The sequence below is a fragment of the Cebus imitator genome, unplaced genomic scaffold (assembly GCF_001604975.1).
Source record: "Cebus imitator isolate Cc_AM_T3 unplaced genomic scaffold, Cebus_imitator-1.0 Scaffold568, whole genome shotgun sequence".
Classification (NCBI taxonomy): domain Eukaryota; kingdom Metazoa; phylum Chordata; class Mammalia; order Primates; family Cebidae; genus Cebus; species Cebus imitator.
Genome location: NW_016107883.1, coordinates 1,301,414 through 1,319,593, shown reverse-complemented (window position 1 = coordinate 1,319,593; position 18,180 = coordinate 1,301,414). Strand labels below are relative to the sequence as shown.

Sequence of the window (18,180 nt, the reverse complement as noted above, 5' to 3'; positions counted from 1 at the left end):
ACCTCAGGTGATCTGCCTGCCTGGGCCTCCAAAGTGCCTGGATTACAGGCGTGAGTCACCACGCCCGGCCGCATTTTTAGCAAAATTCTCTTAGGGCTTCTAAATGCTGTTCACATCCCTTTTGAAGTTTCCCCACTCCCAGTCAACAGTGATGCTGTATGTTCCACATGCTGGGATGCCAGAGCTCTGGGTTCAATCCTCTATTTCAGCACTTAACTCGGGGTGCTACCCACAATTAGGCACTTGCCAGACTCCCTCAGACCAGAGAAGGAGACACAAGCTAATGTTTGTGGAATCTATTGTGTGCCTGGCACTATGTAAAGATTTTATATACTTGACCTTACTTAATACCAATAATTAACAAATTGAAAAGAATTTTACTTGTTCTTTGATATTTATATCAATTATGATATCTAAAGTACTGAGAAAAGTCATCATTATTAATTTTCCTTATTTCAGTTAACTAAGAGAAACTTCTCAAGAGATACTTTGGCACTGTATTAATCTATTAATAATTTGGTTTGGAGTCCTCAGAGTCAAAACATAAGCTTCTTTTTCACTCAAAATTATGTTTAAAGATCCATCCATGTTGTTGCATATCACAAGGGTTCAAAAATGCTAGTCACAGTAAACTACGTAATGTACAATACCATTCTCATAAAGCTCAAAAACGAGAAAACTAGTATTTTGTTTATGAAAATATGTGCTGAACTATACCTCCCCAAAAGCAAGAGAAGGTTAAACATAAAACCCAGGACAGTGTTAGTTTGCAGGAAATTAGGGAAGTCAGACTGGGGAGGAACCCTAGGTAGCATCAAGGATAGAGGTGATGTTCTGCTTCTCAAATTGGAGGGCAGGCTCTCAAGTGCTCACTTTATTATTGTGCTTCATAATCTTTATATACACTGTATCTATTCCCTCATATGTAGCAAATATTGCTATCTCTATATGTTCATATATATATAGTTGATATTAACATTATTACTATTACTGACCTCCTTTAGGGGAAAGACTAACAATTGCTGAGCATCTGGGTGCTAGAGAGATACTGCTAGATAATTCCTCACAATACCCTTATAAGATAGATGTTCTTTTCCCAAATTAGACTATTAAACTCAGAAATGGTGAATAACATGCCCAAGGTCTCCCTCTGTGCCAAATATCTTCTATTTGCACCTCAAATTCATTCTGTATCTTCTCTTCACTGCCCAGTGCCCTGCAAAGCTGACCTACGTGGACTGCATCAATGGGCTCCCCCGTCATCTGGCTTCTCAGTGCATTCAGTCAATGATAATGACAGGCGATGAGAGAATGGGGAGAGAGTGGGGGCCAGGTACTGATTCCCCTGCTCCCCGTCACAGAGTCACCATGAGTTGGTGGCACCTTCCACTGAAGGCCACAGTTCCTGTCAGGCAGCCTCTCACATAGCTCTCTTCTCTCTTAGAAGTGGTCATGCTTCCCATCTGTGCTGTTTCCAGCCCTGCAATGCCTGAGGAATCCAAACCTTGCTGGTTTCCCCATTCCCTGCCCACAGCCTTATAAATTGTCTCTTGGTTAAAGTTTCCCAAATTACCCAGGTTGAGGAGCCACATGTTTCCTGACTGCAGAAAGGCAGAGCTGAGATCCGAAGCTCAGAGTTTTCCATCTAGACTAAGATGCCTCTTCACCCTTTGCTGCAAAAGCTGATATGACTATAGAAAGGTGATTACTAACAATTGCAATTACTACTGCAGCTTTATGTTTCTTAGCAGCATGGTAGAATGTGATTTGCCCTTCAGGGCTGGGGTAATATACAGCCAACAATAGGTACACTTAACTGGTATTGCTGAAAATGTGTATAAAATGTATCTTGTTTATACACATAAATTACAAACTGTTTATCCATAGGGTTTAAATTTAAAATGGGCAAAGAAATTAACAATGATCTTTAAAAGGTGTAAGTTTTAGGGAAATGTAACTGATAACAATGTGACCTAAATGTTCTCATTGGTCCTATTTTCTGGCCCTTCCATCAGCTGATCTCTCCCCTTCCTCCCCAAATCCTTCTTTTATTGATCCCAGAGCAAAGAGCAGGGTGCCAACAACACATCTCAACAGGCCCTTACAACAGAACACATTTGATGACAGTAGTTTGGATAGTTCAGGCTCTCTCATGCAGAAAATAGAGGGAGAAAATCCTTACAGTTTTTACCCCTCTTCTTTAAACTGTCTTCTTGGTTCTTTCTGCTTATGCCTATTTTCTGGTGGTGCTGCACAAGGACAGTGCTGGCCATAAGCCCAACTTATCTTTTGCTGAAATCAGTAGAACAAGAGAAAATGTTATCAAATAATAAGCCACAAGTAAAGGCACCTTGATTTAACTGACATTACAGAATAACTCATCCTAATTTCTTATCATCTTTCGTCTCCAATATGATACCCGCATTCCTTGGCAGAACACTCAGTATCTCAGTGGCACTGCTAAGAGCAGATTAAGTGTCAGATACATCAACTAGTGCCCTTAGGAGTCACAGAAAGAAGGTCGTGACAAAGCAGGCTAATAGTGATGATGAAGAGGAATGCATGCAATAAAAGTGACACAGAATTTCTTTACTAGATGTAGTACTTAGAAATTCCTATTTCAAGCAGTTCATCAACTCCCAAGAATCATAGTAGGTAGATTATCCACACTGTGGGCTAGGCCTGGACAGTTGTTTACTCTCAGGCTGGATTTTCTATCCTGCCTCTCAATTTCTAGGTACATTCATCAACTGATCATATCTGAGTATTTTCTTTCCACTCCTTTCATGTACAAGTAACTGCAAGCAGATAGCAGACCAGAACAAAAAAATGTTAGATAAGTGTAGGTGGATGACAGTAAAGATAACATGAGATTTCATCAAGATTCCTATCCAGAACTTGTCTCATAGCAGACACTCAGTAAACATTTGTTGAACTGAGTGGATGGAGTTATTGAAGAGTTGAATTAGAAGACTTTTAAGGTTTCTTCCTACCCTGTTATCTATGACTCCTCAGAAAGATGATGGAAGCCTGGAGTGACCTAGGAGATAGATGCCCAAACTCATCAGGAGCAAGACAGAGAAGTTAAAATGAAGGGACTCATCTCAGGCCAAGATGGACCTGAATGAATAAGACAGGACTGATTCAAACTGCTACACCCCAGTAGGATCCTTGGTCCTAGGTAATGCCCCAAAATTCCCACCTAGAGTCTAAGGGGACTAAGAAGTTCTCTTAGGATTTAAGGTATAGACAAAATCTTAAGTGAAATCCCAGACCTTAACTTACTTAGGATGTCTGAGAAGAGAGTGTGCATGTTGGTGGGGGTGGTAATACTCTGTTTGGAGGTCCTGGATTTTCTGATGTATTGTTTTTTCCAATGTCACAGAAACTTGGAATTAAGAAGTTATCTAAGCCTACCTCCAACACAGTAGAGGAAATTTTTCTACAGCTTCCCTAACAGAGGGTCATCTGGTCTCCAGGGACAGGAAGTTCACTTTCTCCAGAGGCAGCAGCAATGTTATTAGACAGCTCCCACGTGGGCAGGTTCTTTCTCCTGATTCTAATGTCTATCCATTGATGCAACAGACACCAGCCCTGTTTCCTCATTTGTGGGGCAGCACTCCTGACACCTGAAGTCAGGAATTGCTTCTTTTTTCCCTTCATCTTTACGCCTGCCAGCAAACATTCCTCATTCCTTCCACTGCAGAGACATAGATTGTGGGTGCCTTAATGTGCTGCTCCCTTGACAGCACTCTAACTGAGCTATGTCGCTTTTAAAATGAAGCTGGCCATATGAATGTGGCAGAGTTGAATGCAGTGGTCCAGATATGGCCTGGCCTACAGAGAGGAGAGTAAGACTACTTCTTCTTATTCATTTTTAAATTATCAACACTATCTGCTTAATCACCTATTCTAAAATGGTGCACCAAATGGCCGTTAAGTTGGCTGGTTCCTTAAATTCCAGGATCCTCTTTCACCACTCACTTGTCCTTATTTGTTTGTCTTCTGCTGGCTGGCTCATCTCCTATGCTACCAATGCACTCCCATCTTTGGGTGCCTTTTACTATTACTTGTTTGGCACTGGGTAGGGAGATACCCAGGTTTCCCCTAACTTTCTCAAAATGTCTGTTCCTGTTCACCACAAATCCTCAATCTACCTGGCATAGAGAAGTTCTAAATACTTGTTTGACTACATAATGAATAAATACATGAATAAATTAGCAGCAAATATTGGTTGGGTGCAGTGGCTCACACCTGTAACCCCAGCACTTTGGGAGGCTGAGGTGGGTGGATCACTTGAGGTCAAGAGTTTGAGACCAGCCTGGCCAACATGCTGAAACTCCATCTCTACTAAAAACAAAAAAATTAGCCAAGTATGGTGGTGGGCACCTGTAGTCCCAGCTACTCAGGAGGGCAAGACATGAGAATCACTTGAACCTGGGAGGCAGAGGTTGCAGTGAGCCGAGATTGTGCCATCGCACTCCAGCTTGGGCAACAGAACGAGATTCAGTCTTTAAAAAAAAAAAAGGCATCAAATGTCACTTACAGGCTTGATCACACCAGCCTGTAACAATCCGCCTCCAATAGGAGCCTGTCTTTTTAGCATCCTGGATCATGACCCAGATAAACAATTTCTTCTCATCAGTATCATCTACGGAATCTAACTATTCATTTTCATTGTTCCCCTTCTCTTCTAAAGCCATGGCTACACAGAAGAAAGTGGCAAATACTATCTGACTAGCTAAGTTATTTGATTTTCCTACCCAAAACTTCACCGTCTTTAGAACAATCCTGTTCTATCCAACAGCCATTATGTGTGACATGTGGCCAACAGAATTAGAAAGTGACTAATGGGCATGACTAGGTGGACTCTGTGGCCTGTCAGATGCTTACACTCTTCGTGAATGCGGGTCCCACGGGAGGCAGGGCAGCAGGCCTCACAGAACAGTTCTTCCCACTGGCAACAGGGTTCTTGCCTGCCCTATGAAGAGCCTTCCTGTTCTCAGGAACACAGACTGCAGTTATGTGACCACCTTCTGAGAAGCAGAGAGCCTGCATCTTTTGTGTTCCTTCAGTGATAATGTATTATTCCACCTTTTTCATGACCTTCCTCTCAGCCCCCCTTGGGTTTTGTTCCCCTTTGCCCCAGTGGAAATCTTTTCTTTTTAAATTGCTTCCAATCTGTTTTGTCCCACTCTTTGCTTAACAAGTCAGAATGAAGGAAAGTATTCTTCCAACTCTCCCTCTTTATTCTAAAGAAAAGATGAGCATGAATTAGCTGCAGGTATGTGATGAACATGCAAGAAAGAAAAATGTACCCTTTATATCATCTGGGATCCCAATTTCTTCTGTTTTCAAAAGAACTGAAAGTTCATCATGGGTCCCTATGAAAAATTCTATTGTAAATTGCTTCAGAAAATTCCAGGTTTTATGCCTGATAGTCACATACTTAGGAAAAGTGCTTTAAAAAACTGCTTAGCTCCTAGATGGCTAAATTGCTAAATTGCCTATATCAATCATGAGTTATTTAGTCCATCTCCTTGCCTCTGAGACAGATAAGAGTATTTCTTCTTTATAATGACCTCCAGAAGAAAAAAAAATCTTTCATCCTTACATTCATGGTCTCACATGCACTCAAAGTTTACAAGTTCTTCTTCAGATATAACCCAAATCCCTTTTACTGGAGCCTAAGACCTTTTTAGCTTTTTTCTGTTCCCAGTGGCTATCATAAAGAAAAAAAAAAAAAAACAGACACTATTCAGTATCTATTTGTTCACAGTCTTCTGCCTAAAGTTCTTCAGGGCTCACTGTTCCATTCAACATCTTTCCAAGCATGTGATGGCTGCTCTTAAAATCTCCTTTACCACCTGCCCATTACCCCCCAACCCTCCCTTCACACTCATTTCTTCTTTAGCAATCTGAGATGCAGTGCTTGCCTCACTTGACACCTGCTTCAAGAACTTAATCAGCATATTCAAAAATTATCCCAAGTCTTTCAACGAAGGCAAAGCTGGGTATATAGCTCCCTTCTGTAATTCACTAATTCTCCTATAAAATGCAAAGAGATAAGAGGAAGGTTTTGAAAATCCAAGGCACCATTTCTTATTTGCCACAACAAACATTTCACAGGCTTTGGCCCCACTAAGAGACAGAGAGTAATGCTGTTGCTGCTCAAGAACAAAGATGGTGAGACAGCACCAGGGCTGGACTCAGGAGGGTTGAGTTCTAGGCCAGGCTCTGCCACTGACGCTTGAGAACCACACACATCCCCTGTCAGCCCCTTTCCCTAAGCAGGACATGACACATATCTGCCTAGCTTGCTCCTGAGGGCTCTCCCAACTCTCAGATCCTGTGTTTCTCTGATCAAGTGAAGATCTCTTCTCTCCCTTCTCAAAATACATAAACTTTGTCTGTGGCATGTCTCCCATACCCACCTGTGGCCAGTACTACCTAGACCAGTGTTTCTCACACTTTTAAAAATTATCATCCTAGGCCCTGAAAGAGCCTTTTTAGATCTTTTTTCCCTAATCATCTTACCTAGTAAAAATTTAATACCACACATTTACTGTACATTGGTACAGTGTGTATACCTGTGCTTAATACATGAGAAAAATTCTTTTGCTATCCCCAAGAACCAATTTTCACTCTCTTTGGGGGCAACATCACTCCCACTAAAAATGCATGACCTAAATTAAGCTGAGTGTCTCCTCTAGCTGAGTGATACAAGCGGAGGTATTTACCCCAAACCCCAAAAGCCACAAATCTATCCACAAGCTAGAGGTTTTGAAAACAGTCTATTGCCAAACCAGAGTAAAATCAACCAGAGTTCCCATTTTACAAGGCAAAAAGCAGCTTCCTATCCCTACTTCTCAGGCCACACTGTCTCCCAGTGCAGGCCCAGTGCTGGTCCTCTTAGCCTGAGATCCTCCCCTCTATCTACAGTTGCCACTCCCAGCGCCCACCCCATTCACATGAATCCCGGCAGTAACAATGGGAATGATGGGAATGATGGGAATGAGGCAGACAATAGACAATAGTGTTCCAGGAATGGTTAGAATCCACTCCAAGGGTAGAAACCACCAGGGTCCCTGGCAGGGATAGAGGCTCCTTTCAACAATGGTATCAGCCCAGCTCCCCTCCCCCTCCTCTGCAGGCCATTCCCCTTCCCCTTACCTTGGCACGCTGGCCAAATATGTCACGAGTTTCCGCAGGTCTTCCTGTCTTATTCTGTCATGATTGCTGCGAGCAGGGAAGGTCAGGATGGGTCCGCCTCGCTTATCACGACCCCCTGCAAAGAGGAGGAAGAAAAGTGTGTTTAAGAAAACCAGCCACAAAGGAAAGCGACTGGGAGAAAAGAAATTGGTCTGAGTGCTGAACGAACAGACAGAAAGAGGGTATCCAGGGAAATCTGGTCACTGCTTAGGACAAGCTGTGGGGGTCTAGCTGTAGGTAGCACATATCATTGTGGGCAAGTCTTTTGGCTTCCCTGGTGCCTCATCTGTAAAAGGCAGATGAAAACAATACTGTGTACATTACAGAGTTGCTACAAGAAATGATGAGTTGGTACACGGGGATGCACTTGGAAAAGTAAAGCTCTCTACAAATATGAGATGATGATGAAAGTGGTGATAACTATTCTTATTGAGAAAACAAGCAGGTTAAAAGTGCTATGTTCTTTGGAAATTTACAGAGGTCTGTCTATAAAGAGAAGTAAATTAGAAGTAAATTAGTCTAGAAAGAGGTGAAAGGGCTTGTGATGAACTGACTACTATGGTGAGAAGACCTCAAAGCATCAATCCCAGGACAGCATTACTGGGAGGTTTTTAGATTCATAGAAAAAACATTAAGTATTTTCTACACAGCCAAAAAGTCACCCCTGCCTGTCTGCCTGAGGTGCCACCTGTCACTCCTGCTGGAGGAGCACATGAATCTTACCAGAAATCAGGATGTTCAAGGTCTTAATCACTGCAAATGCATATGTACATACTAGGATTACAAGTGTTTTCTAAATATCACATTTAAAATAACTGGAAGGAGTATACCAAAATGAAAATTGCTGTTGCTATTAGAAGGCCAGGATTTTAGACAGTTGCTTTTTCTTTCCTCTACTTTCCAAATACCCTATTCACTATTTATTGTATGATTTTAAAATTTAGTCACTAATGGACACTATGGCTGGGAAGGGAAACCAAGTTTCTCAGGGGTGTTAGGAAAAAAGTTAAAGTTAACTATGACCTTACAGGCCACTAAACACAGAAAACCACTATGTCATGATTACAGACTCCTCACACCGCATCTCAGGTAGCCACCTGACATATCCCAGAGTAGGACCACAAGGGGATCTAATGAAAAAGAGTGGAGAGGTGCGGCCTTCACCAGTGCTGGAAAACAAGGATCTCTTACACAGACAGCAGAGTCTCCCAGGGATCCTGCCCAAGTGTGGATTCATGAATAAGGTTTCCCTCTGATTACGGGATCCACAAGCCACAGAGATAGAGGGGAGGCTTAACAAAAAAATCAATCCAGAAAACCCTTGAGGAGGAAGTAAGGAAGCTGCAGGGAGAAAAGGATTACAGAAGATTATAGAAGGCCACTGTGAGATTCAGCCCTGATGAAGAAGTGTTTCAGTACCACCACCACTGCCCAGCGCCCCACACGGGGCAGATTCATACAGATTAACTCAGAGTTGGACCTTTCACACCATTAGCTCTGGTTCTTTGAAGCGATGACCACCCTTGTCTCATCTGCCTTGGAAATGATCCCCATCTCTCCATTGCCTTTCATATGAGGAAAAGGAAGCAAGAAGATTAAATGGAAGATCTCCCAAAAGCTAGGAGGTCCTCCCACACTCTCAATCTTCCCCTCTTGACTTCACCCCAAGCATTTTCACTCCGGCAGTTGGTTTGTTTGCTTGTTTTACAATAGCTGTTGGTTTTTTCCTGACCTTCCTTGGACATTTTACAAGTAGACAAGTAGAGCCTTGGAACCACAAGGAACCATAGCTCTGATTGGCAAAGGGTGGCTTGGATGGCTGGCTGATACTGTCCCTTCCAAGCTGGAGCCAGGACTGACTTTGAAGACATGAGTTGCAGGATGTAGCTGGGGAGGTTTCTAGATGGCTGGAAGATAGTTGCTTTTTCTTTCCTCTACTTTCCAAACTTCCTATTCACTATTTATTACATGACTTTGTGTGTGTGTGTGTGTGTGTGTGTGTGTGTGTGTGTGTGTGTGTGATGGATTCTTGCTCTGTCACCCAGGCTGGGGTACAATGGCACAATCTCGGCTCACTGCAACCTTTGCCTTCCAGGTTCAAGCGATTCTTTTGCCTAAGCCTCCCGAGTAGCTGGGATTACAGGCACGTGTCACCATGCCTGGCTATTTTTGTACTTTTAGTAGAGATGGGGTTTCATCATGTTGGTCAGGCTGATCTCGAACTCCTGACCTCGTGATCTGCCTGCCTCAGCCTCCCAAAGTGCTGGGATTATAGGTTTGAGCCACCGTGTCTGGCCTATTTATTATATGATTTTAAAATGCATTCATTAATCAACACTATGCTTAGAAAACAGAACCAAGATTCTGCTTTTTTTTTTTCTTTCTAATACTCCTGAGAAACTTGGTTCCACTTCCTAAGCATAGTGTCCATTAATGAATGTGCTTTAAAATTATATAATAAATAGTAAATAGGAAGTTTGGAAGGTTCACATGGGAGGGAAGGAAAGGTGAGAAGAGAAAGCCTGGGGAGTTCTAATTCCCCACATCCAGAAATGTATAAGGAGTCAACAGGAGGCAGCACAATGAAGCCATGTGATGTTGAGAAAGGAAAAGACATTGGCAGATTGTAGAACAAAGGAGGGGAATGAGCCTAGAGAAAGAAAATCTTTATGCTAGGAAGGGTAGGGACAACAATAGAGCAAGGCCTTAGGGCAGGCACAAGAGGAGGATCTAGCCCACGGTGGATGGGACTGCACCCTCTCTGAGACAGGCTGCAGAACTCCAAGAGGAAGGAGGAAATGGAGACAGGTGATGGAGAGGGAGGGGTTCAGCCTGCATGAGGGACATGGTTCTTTAGGTGGAACAGTAGGCAAGAGCTAGTCCAGGGTCAGGGTAGGCTCGGGGTACTGAGGAGAGAGAAATGAAGTCATGACTGGAGAACTTCTCTCAAGAATGACAGTAGGACGGGGTAGGACATGAGCTTCAGGGTTGCTGACAGGGTACTAGGGCACAGAGAAAGCTCTGTTGAAAGCTTTGGCCACAGTACCTGTGCCAGGCTCCAAGCTGAGTGAAGGCAGAACAGAACTAATGCACCATATAAATAGGGTATGCCCAGAGAGGTTGGGAGAGGTCCTGTTGGGTGAAGAGATCCCAGGGAAAAGGGAAAGGTGTTGATTTTGTTCCTCTCACATCCATCCTCCCCCAAATTATAAGAGGATATCAGAAAAGGTCAAAGTAAAGGACTAAAACCACAGACAGACATATCAAGGGTCAAGATCTCGGATGTGCATAAGCATCGTAGGGAGGTGAAGACCTTTGGTACCAAGGAGGCTGAGCAGCAATGAAGCTGTAGGATTTGATCAATAATTGACACAAAGGTCGAAATTACAGAGGACAATAAGCAGAGATGAAGAATAAGGACCCCTGATGAAGTCAGTATAACAATAGATCTGCAAGATGTTAATGGATACACATCACAGACACATACATTTTTAGGGAATGAGGTTATTCTATAGTTTGGAAAATGCCAGATTAAAAAAAGATAATAAAGTTCTTTACTGTAAGACTTCCCAGAGCTTAAAATGTTAATGTACTTAAATGGACATTGTAATTCTCCAAGAAAGAGAGCTACAATATCCAGAATTTCCCAAACTTCTTTGAGAGTAGAATCCCTTTTTCTTTGTAGAGGATCATACTGTGGAACTGTTCTTGGAAAACACTTCGAGAGATGCAGGTCCAGGGTACAAAAGATTGTGCCACAGCAACAGAGTTTCCCTGGGAACAGTGGAAACCAATGAGGAAAACACATTGGTGAGGGATAAGGAGGCAGAGAGGAATCATGAGGAGGTGTGTATGCACACAAAGATAACAGGGTGAAATGGATCCTACATGGGAAAGCTGGATAAAAGGGACAATGGGTGCTATGACTTAGTACAAAGGACGCCAGAGAGGCCAAGGGGAGCTCATGAGCTATGAATGACAGGGCAGAATGGGGCAGTGCTAGAACAATGGAGGCTCACTGAGAGACAGCCCCAGATCCTGCCGCACAGACGTGCACACGCCCACATGCAGAAGCTTCTGGGCTGCCCTGGATTATTACCGATGCCCGTTCCCATGGCAGCATGGCTCTCCTTTCGCCTAGCCAAACCTGGGTGCTAGCAGAGGAGGGCAGGCACAATTAACAAACAGCCTGTTTCTCCACTCACCACCTTCCTTGCAGTGCTTTCTTCTTCTCAGAAAGAAATCCAGCTGTTAAACTGCATTATTTAATTCTAGGTTTCTTTATTTTGTTTTATTTTTCTGTTTTATCTTTTATCTTTTAAAAGCTCAGGATGTAAGAGTTGGTTGGTTTGGGTTTGTTGTTGTTGTTCTTTGTTTTTTGTGTTTTTTTTTTAGATGCAACCAGTCATTATCTTCCCAGTATATTCAGTGTCCTTCTCAAACATGGAAGGGCAATGTTCCCTAATCCCAGAAGTTCCTGGCACCACAAGTGCAGATGCAGTTGAATAAGGCTTACCCCAGGCTGGCCGGCTTACGCTGGCAAATGGGGGAGAGCTATATGCCCCAGCCCCCCTCGTCCTGCTCAAGGAATTTTCTACCTGCCTCATTCCTGACTGCCTTCCTGGCCATGTTGCTTCTATGAGTTCCATTAGGACAAGCCCCTACCACTTGAGAAGGTTTTTTCTGGGGCTTTGCCCCAGGGTTCTGACTGAATTTATATGGGAAAAAATAAACCATGAACATCAAGCAAGGGTCTCCATGTCAGAGTGCACTGTGCATGCATATGCCCCAAATTGATGTGGAACAGGATAATGCTCAGAGGAATGCATTAGATCCAGGAAGGTCTCCTGGAGGAGGCAATGTAGGAACTGACTCTGGAAAGAGAAGAGAGGCTCAACCTGGCAGACGATGTAGAGAAGGCACTGCAGAGGGAAAGAAGTGTCAGGCATGAGGGAAACAGGAGGATTGGCAGGATATCGAGGGGACAGGAAGAACATCACGTTAACTAAAGGCCATAAAAAGAAAGAAGAAAAAATAAGATTGGGCTCCCAGAAGGCTGTGGGCCACATCCTTGGGAGCCCAGGCTATGGGGATCAGCAGAAATCAGAGGCCTGGCATTGCTCAGTGGCCCCTAGGACTTCTGCACAAGGTCTTCCCCTATGCTTAGCAAGCAATCAGAATCCAAGTTTACAAAGGTTTTGGAGGTTGTCTTACTTACTCTCCCCGTACCCATATCACTGCTGCATAATGCTGCCAAGGAGTTTTTCCGCCTGTGTTGCAACATCTTAAGTGACAGGGGCTCATTACCTTGTAAGATATACTATCCCCTAATGGGAAGAGGCAGCTGCCAGGTCACTCTCATCTAACAGCAATGACAATAATAAATTCCTATTGCTACTACTGCTAATAAAATTATCATAATATAGAATACAATTAGTCCATACAAAGTCTTCTGCGCATTCCCATTGCATGCCTGCCCTCACTGCCCACATCTACACTCTGAATCATCGGGTTCTTGCTTTTTCTCTGATGAGGAGTGAGACAGTTGCTCCTTAGCTTCCCCTTTCCTTTATCCCTCCCCGCCTCGTCTTCTCTCTATTTTGGCTGTCACCCAACAGCCAGACCAACAGTGCCTGTGGATGAACTTCTGCTCTACAGGACTGGACTAGCTCTTGCTCTGTGACTCCACTGCTACTCCTTGTAGATAATCAAAATCACCCAAAAATTAAGGTTTGGTCCATGAGGTATAAGCATGTGGAATGTTTCTCAAAATACAATCTTTGGCTACTAACACTGTCTACCCCAGCCCCTGCCTCAGACCTTATCCGAAATTCTGATCCAGAAGACTTAGCATGGAGCCCTGGAACAGGTACCCAGAGTGATTCTGGCATATCTTATTGTTTGAGAATGGCTGCCTTAGGGGCTATGGCCAGTCTTTGGCTTCAATTATATCAGGGGTCACCAGGCTTTTTCCTTTAAGGGTCAGATAGTAAATATTTCAGGCTCATGGGCCAAATGGTCTCTGTAATAGCTACTAAATTCTGTTGCTGTAGTGAGAAGGCGGCCATCAAAACTACCTGTAGTAGGTTAAATAATAGCCCACAAACATATCATGGCAAAGACTTCGCAAATATCATTAAGTTAACGGTCCTGAGATAGGGCAATCATTCTAGATTATCTAGGTAGGCCCTAAATGTAGTCACAGGTATTCTTAAAAGAGGGAGGCAAAGAAAGATTTGACACAGATGCAAGAGGAGAAGGCAATTTGATCCTGAGGGTAAAGATAGGAGTGATGTAGCCACAAGCCAAGGAATGTCTGCAGTCATGGAAGCCGGGAGAAGAACGGAACCAATTTTCTCTTAGAACTTCTGGAAGCACAGCCCTGCTGACCCCGAGATTTAAGCCCCTGAAACTGACTTCTGGCTTCTAGAACTGTGCAATAATAAGTTTCTGTTGTTGTAAGCCACCAAGCTTATGGAAATTTGCTGCAGTACCAACGGGAAACTAATACACGCTATAAACAAATAAACATCGCTATATACCAGTAAAATTTTGCTTACAAAATCTGGTGGATTGCCCATGAGCTACGGATTGCTGACCCCCTAATGAGACATTAAGAGGTTCAGGTGCACAAGATGTATGGGAGAGAGAAGTCAGATATAAATATTTGGAAGTCATTATTCAGAAAAAACAAAAACCAAACATCTAAACAGGAACCCTCACTTGAATTCCCTTTGCCAGGACAGAGAGATAAGGAGGAGACAAAAACTCTAAAAAAATCTGTCCTTGATCCATGCAGAAATGAGCTCAAAACCTCAGGAATGTGCCAAGTGCACAGATTCTCCAGTTGGAGCAATTCTCACAGGGGCCTCATCAGCTCCTGCAGGGCCAGGGGGCTGAAACGGGGTGGGGTTTGGGGAATGTCCCTGTGGTTCTGATTGTCCTTTAGAACACCCAGCTGGGGCCAGAGCCCTCTTTTCTCTCTCTCTCTGCCTCAGCAGAAAGGAAGCAGCTGCCCCAAGCATAGCTTCCACCCTTACTTCTCCCTTACTAACAAAGAAGTGAGCCTAAACAAATGTGCACACACACAACTTCTCTAGATCCTTTACAAAGGAAAGTCCCACAAATACTCACCAGACACGAAGGCCACTTTTTCCTTTAGGATAGGAAGGACATCAGAAGCTTTCAAACCATCATTCCGAAAAGACCCTGTGGGACAACAAACCAGAAGGAATCAGGGTGAGAGGAGCCAGCTGGCTGAATCGCAGGGTCCCATACTCAGCCTCCCAAGCCCATCATCAGTCAACAGGTCCTGCCTTGTCCAGGTCCTACAGCCCAGCCTGATGGACCAGGAGAGGGTCCACAACAAAAGGGATACTTCCACATGATCCCAGCCATGGGGGTAATCAGGGCAGCAATTCCCTGGTCCTTCTCGAGGAGAGGACAGTCTAAGTCACCCTCCCTGCACAGACAAACTTCCATGCCCTGGGGGGCAAAAACAACAACCCTGTTGCTATTGAACAACTTGAAGAAGGGGGCCTTTTTAAAAATCATGTTTGTACCTCTAGTGCCTAGCACAGTGTCTGGAACACACTCAGCACTCAGTAAATATCTGTTGAATTAGTGAATTGATATCAAGATGGACTACAAAGTTCTAAATAATCCTTGTCTTTCCTCCAAGTGGCACAGCAACTATTAGTCTTCATTTTACAAACAGGGAAAGTAAATCACAAGACTCTTACAAATGGAAGCATAGTTGATAACAATACTCCTCTCACCACTTCTTCCTCCTCCCCTCAATGTCATCAACATCAGTCCACAACAGACATGAGATGGGGAGACACAAATCTCCTGGGAAGGAAATGCACTACCTTGTTTAACTCGTTCCCTTTCTAAATCTTGCTTCTCAGTTGGAAAGTCCTTTCTATGTTCTAGCTGAGTTCCTGTTAGGGGGCTAGGGGCAGAAGCTTGGGGCTCACAAAGAATGGAAACTAAAGATGTCCCTGGAGGAAGAGTAGTCTCAAGAGGGAAAGGACAATCCAGCCCAGTGTGAGATGTGTGGGAAGTCAGAACCCAGCTTCCACATAAAAGAACCCTAGGCTAGCCCACTGTACCCCTATCATTTAACCTAAGAACCCCACAAGGACTCTCAGGGAAAGCCACCCACACTCGCAGCCCTTCAAACTTAATTGGGGTCTCTGTTAAGTATCACCACCAGGGACATGACACAGATAGACCCCAGAAGGCGAGCAGTTGTATGTCAGCTCAGGGGGACAGAACCAGAGACCACGGATACCTGCACTGGTTCCTTTCTCCACTTGGCTTATACCCTTGGGGTCCAAATCTGACAATTTACAGAGGAAAGCAACATGCTGGGCAGGACAATCCCATTCAGTCCTTCAATCTCTAAAGATTGGCTGTTTCAAGAAGCCCATCTGGAAATTTTGGCAGCAAAATTCCAGGCCAGGCATAAGATCACTGGCCTAGGGAAGTGACATGAGCCAATTGCAAACTCAACCAAGGAGGAAGAGACATGTGTTCCCAGAATGCCAGTTTCCATGATCAGAAGTCATACCCTAAACCTAAAACAAATTTCCTAAGTGTCTCTGACCATTTTGCCCATTTCTTCTCTTTCATTTTTCACCAAATGAAGACTACAGGTCTTTTTATGCATCAGTTGCTTATCTTTACTAGCTCACAGAGAACCAGCTACAAGGCTCACTTTGAGAAGACCTTGAGCAACAGAAAAAAATCACACCATAAAAAAAAAATACTCTATCTTCAAAGCCTAAAAGCATTATTCTGAACTTTCTATCCTTAGTTTCTACAGATATTTATACCCTAATTTTATCTTCTCCACAGAAAAACAATTAAGTTTCACTAATAGAGACTAATTAGGATCAATATAAATTATTACAGAATTTACAAATGGATACATAAAGTATTTTTTCATCCTTATGCAACAAGGAGACATTTCAGCTTCCTTGGCAATCTATTAGGCTTTATCTCTTAGACAAAGATCTTGTGAAAAATGATACTTCTATATCAAAATACATTATTTTCCTTTGTGAAATATATCTTTCTATACATTGATTTTTAAAACATTTTCCTCTATATTACCATGCACTCTACTAATTTCTATAGAAAAAAAATGTTATATGAAAGTTAAATTTCAGTCCCGTCTTCTTTCAGATTATTTACGAGTTCAAAAATAGCAAGGCCCAAACTAATGAGATTTACTATATAAAAAGAGTCCACATAACCCTCTTCTCTACTAAACTCTTGTCCTATTTTTTTCTACTGCTCTTCCTCTTGTTCCCTACTATGTTTCAGTATACAAGGGAGTCCTAATTCTAAATAGCCCTAAGACCTTAAGGAAGAGTTTAAAATTTGCTGTAATGGAAGCAAAAGGTTCCCCATTCTATCTCCTCCCCATTCCCACCCTTGGAAAGGAAGAGGAAGCTCCCAGTCTCATCCGTCACACCCACTCATTGTGCCCCATCTCTTCCTTCTCCTCACCAGGGCCCAGGAGCTGAGAAAAGGTATGCAGCTTGTCCATGCAGCTTGCAGTCATGGGCTCCAGTAAACGTCAATACATTGGGTTGGGCTGTTCTAAGATTCCTAGAGCTTTCACTTCCCAAGCCAGGGTCCTCTCCAACCCTGTAGAGGCCACTGCTGGGCCTGGTTGTGTGTCCACCATAAGAAAACCTAAAGTGTCCAGATTTACAAAATCCATAACTAGGGGACAAGTCTTTCTAATAACAACAAACATTTTCACATTATAAAAGGGTTTGCTCCACAGTCTATTCAAATAAAAGTCCCCTCAGTGATTTGAATTAGTTTTTCATGTCTCAAAAATTAAATTACAAATAACTTTCCAATGATGTATGTATTATGCAAAGCCAAGTAGAACTAATTAGCCCAGCAGCTCAGAAATTGGTGACCTTGCATATAAAACCTATTTGCACTGGCTAAAGATCCTACGTATCATATCAATTCCCCCAGGGCCCTTGTGAAACCAGCTGTTGGAATATGTAATAAAGGAGAAGTTCATTGAATGCCAACTCAAACAGGACAAATGAAATAGCAACATGTTTTCACTATCAGGTACATGTCTTATTTGACTCATGGTAAATAAATATTTGATGAAAGAATAAATAAATGAATAAAATGTTGACCCTTCCTAAAACAACTTATACAAGGTTAGTGACTTCATCTGTCACACGAAGCACTGGTGATCTGAGTAGATGCCCTCCAGCATACTACTCAGCTCTAATACTCTGAGACTTTCTAAACCTTTCTTCATATTTTTTGGCCTTTAAGAGCCTCAGGTTATCAGATCAACATGCTTTAAAAAGAAGTACTGGGAATAAATTCCCTAACAAGATTCATTGCACCTTGGGAAGATAAAACAATTCACTGGCTTCCTGGCGCATTCCCCTACCCTGCTCAGAATCAGTTTATAGATGCTCAGGGGCAGATCACCCCATTTTGCAGGTAGCCCAAAATTCTAAAATGGGACAATAGTGATGGAAGAACTTCCATGAGGCTTAACCTCTTGAAGAAGGCAAGCTTACCTTGCCATTGCTATTTCTGATATAAGGTATATTTGATAGAACTATTACAAAATAAACTGTAGACCTAGCTTGTGCAACCTGTGGCCCGCAGGCCTCATACAGCCCAGGACAGCTTTGAATGCAGCCCAACACAAATTCATAAACTTTCTTAAAACATTATGAGATTTTTTTTGCAATTTTTTTTTTAGCTCGTCAGCTGTCATTAGTGTTAGTGTATTTTCTGTGTGGTCCAAGACAATTCTTTTTCTTCTAATGTGGCCCAGGAAAGCCAAAAGACTGGACACCCTGCTCTAGACCAATCATAGACCTATTTCCAACTTGGGGAAAAAAAAATGCCTATTGAAACAGTCTTGCTACCTCTAAAGAAGGCCTGAAAAGACAAAAAAAAAAA

The 18,180-nt window shown here is 42.9% G+C and overlaps 1 protein-coding gene across 1 annotated transcript in view; it reads right to left on the bottom strand.

The window, feature by feature from the left end:
• Positions 1–18,180, bottom strand: part of KALRN (kalirin RhoGEF kinase) — a 635,807-nt gene that overhangs the window by 487,924 nt on the left and 129,703 nt on the right. The window contains exons 2-3 of the mRNA XM_037734035.1: positions 14,347–14,421; positions 7,174–7,288 (exon numbers count right to left, since the gene is read on the bottom strand). Coding sequence (XP_037589963.1) covers positions 7,174–7,288; positions 14,347–14,421 — 190 coding nt within the window. The remainder of the gene's footprint in view (positions 1–7,173; positions 7,289–14,346; positions 14,422–18,180) is intronic.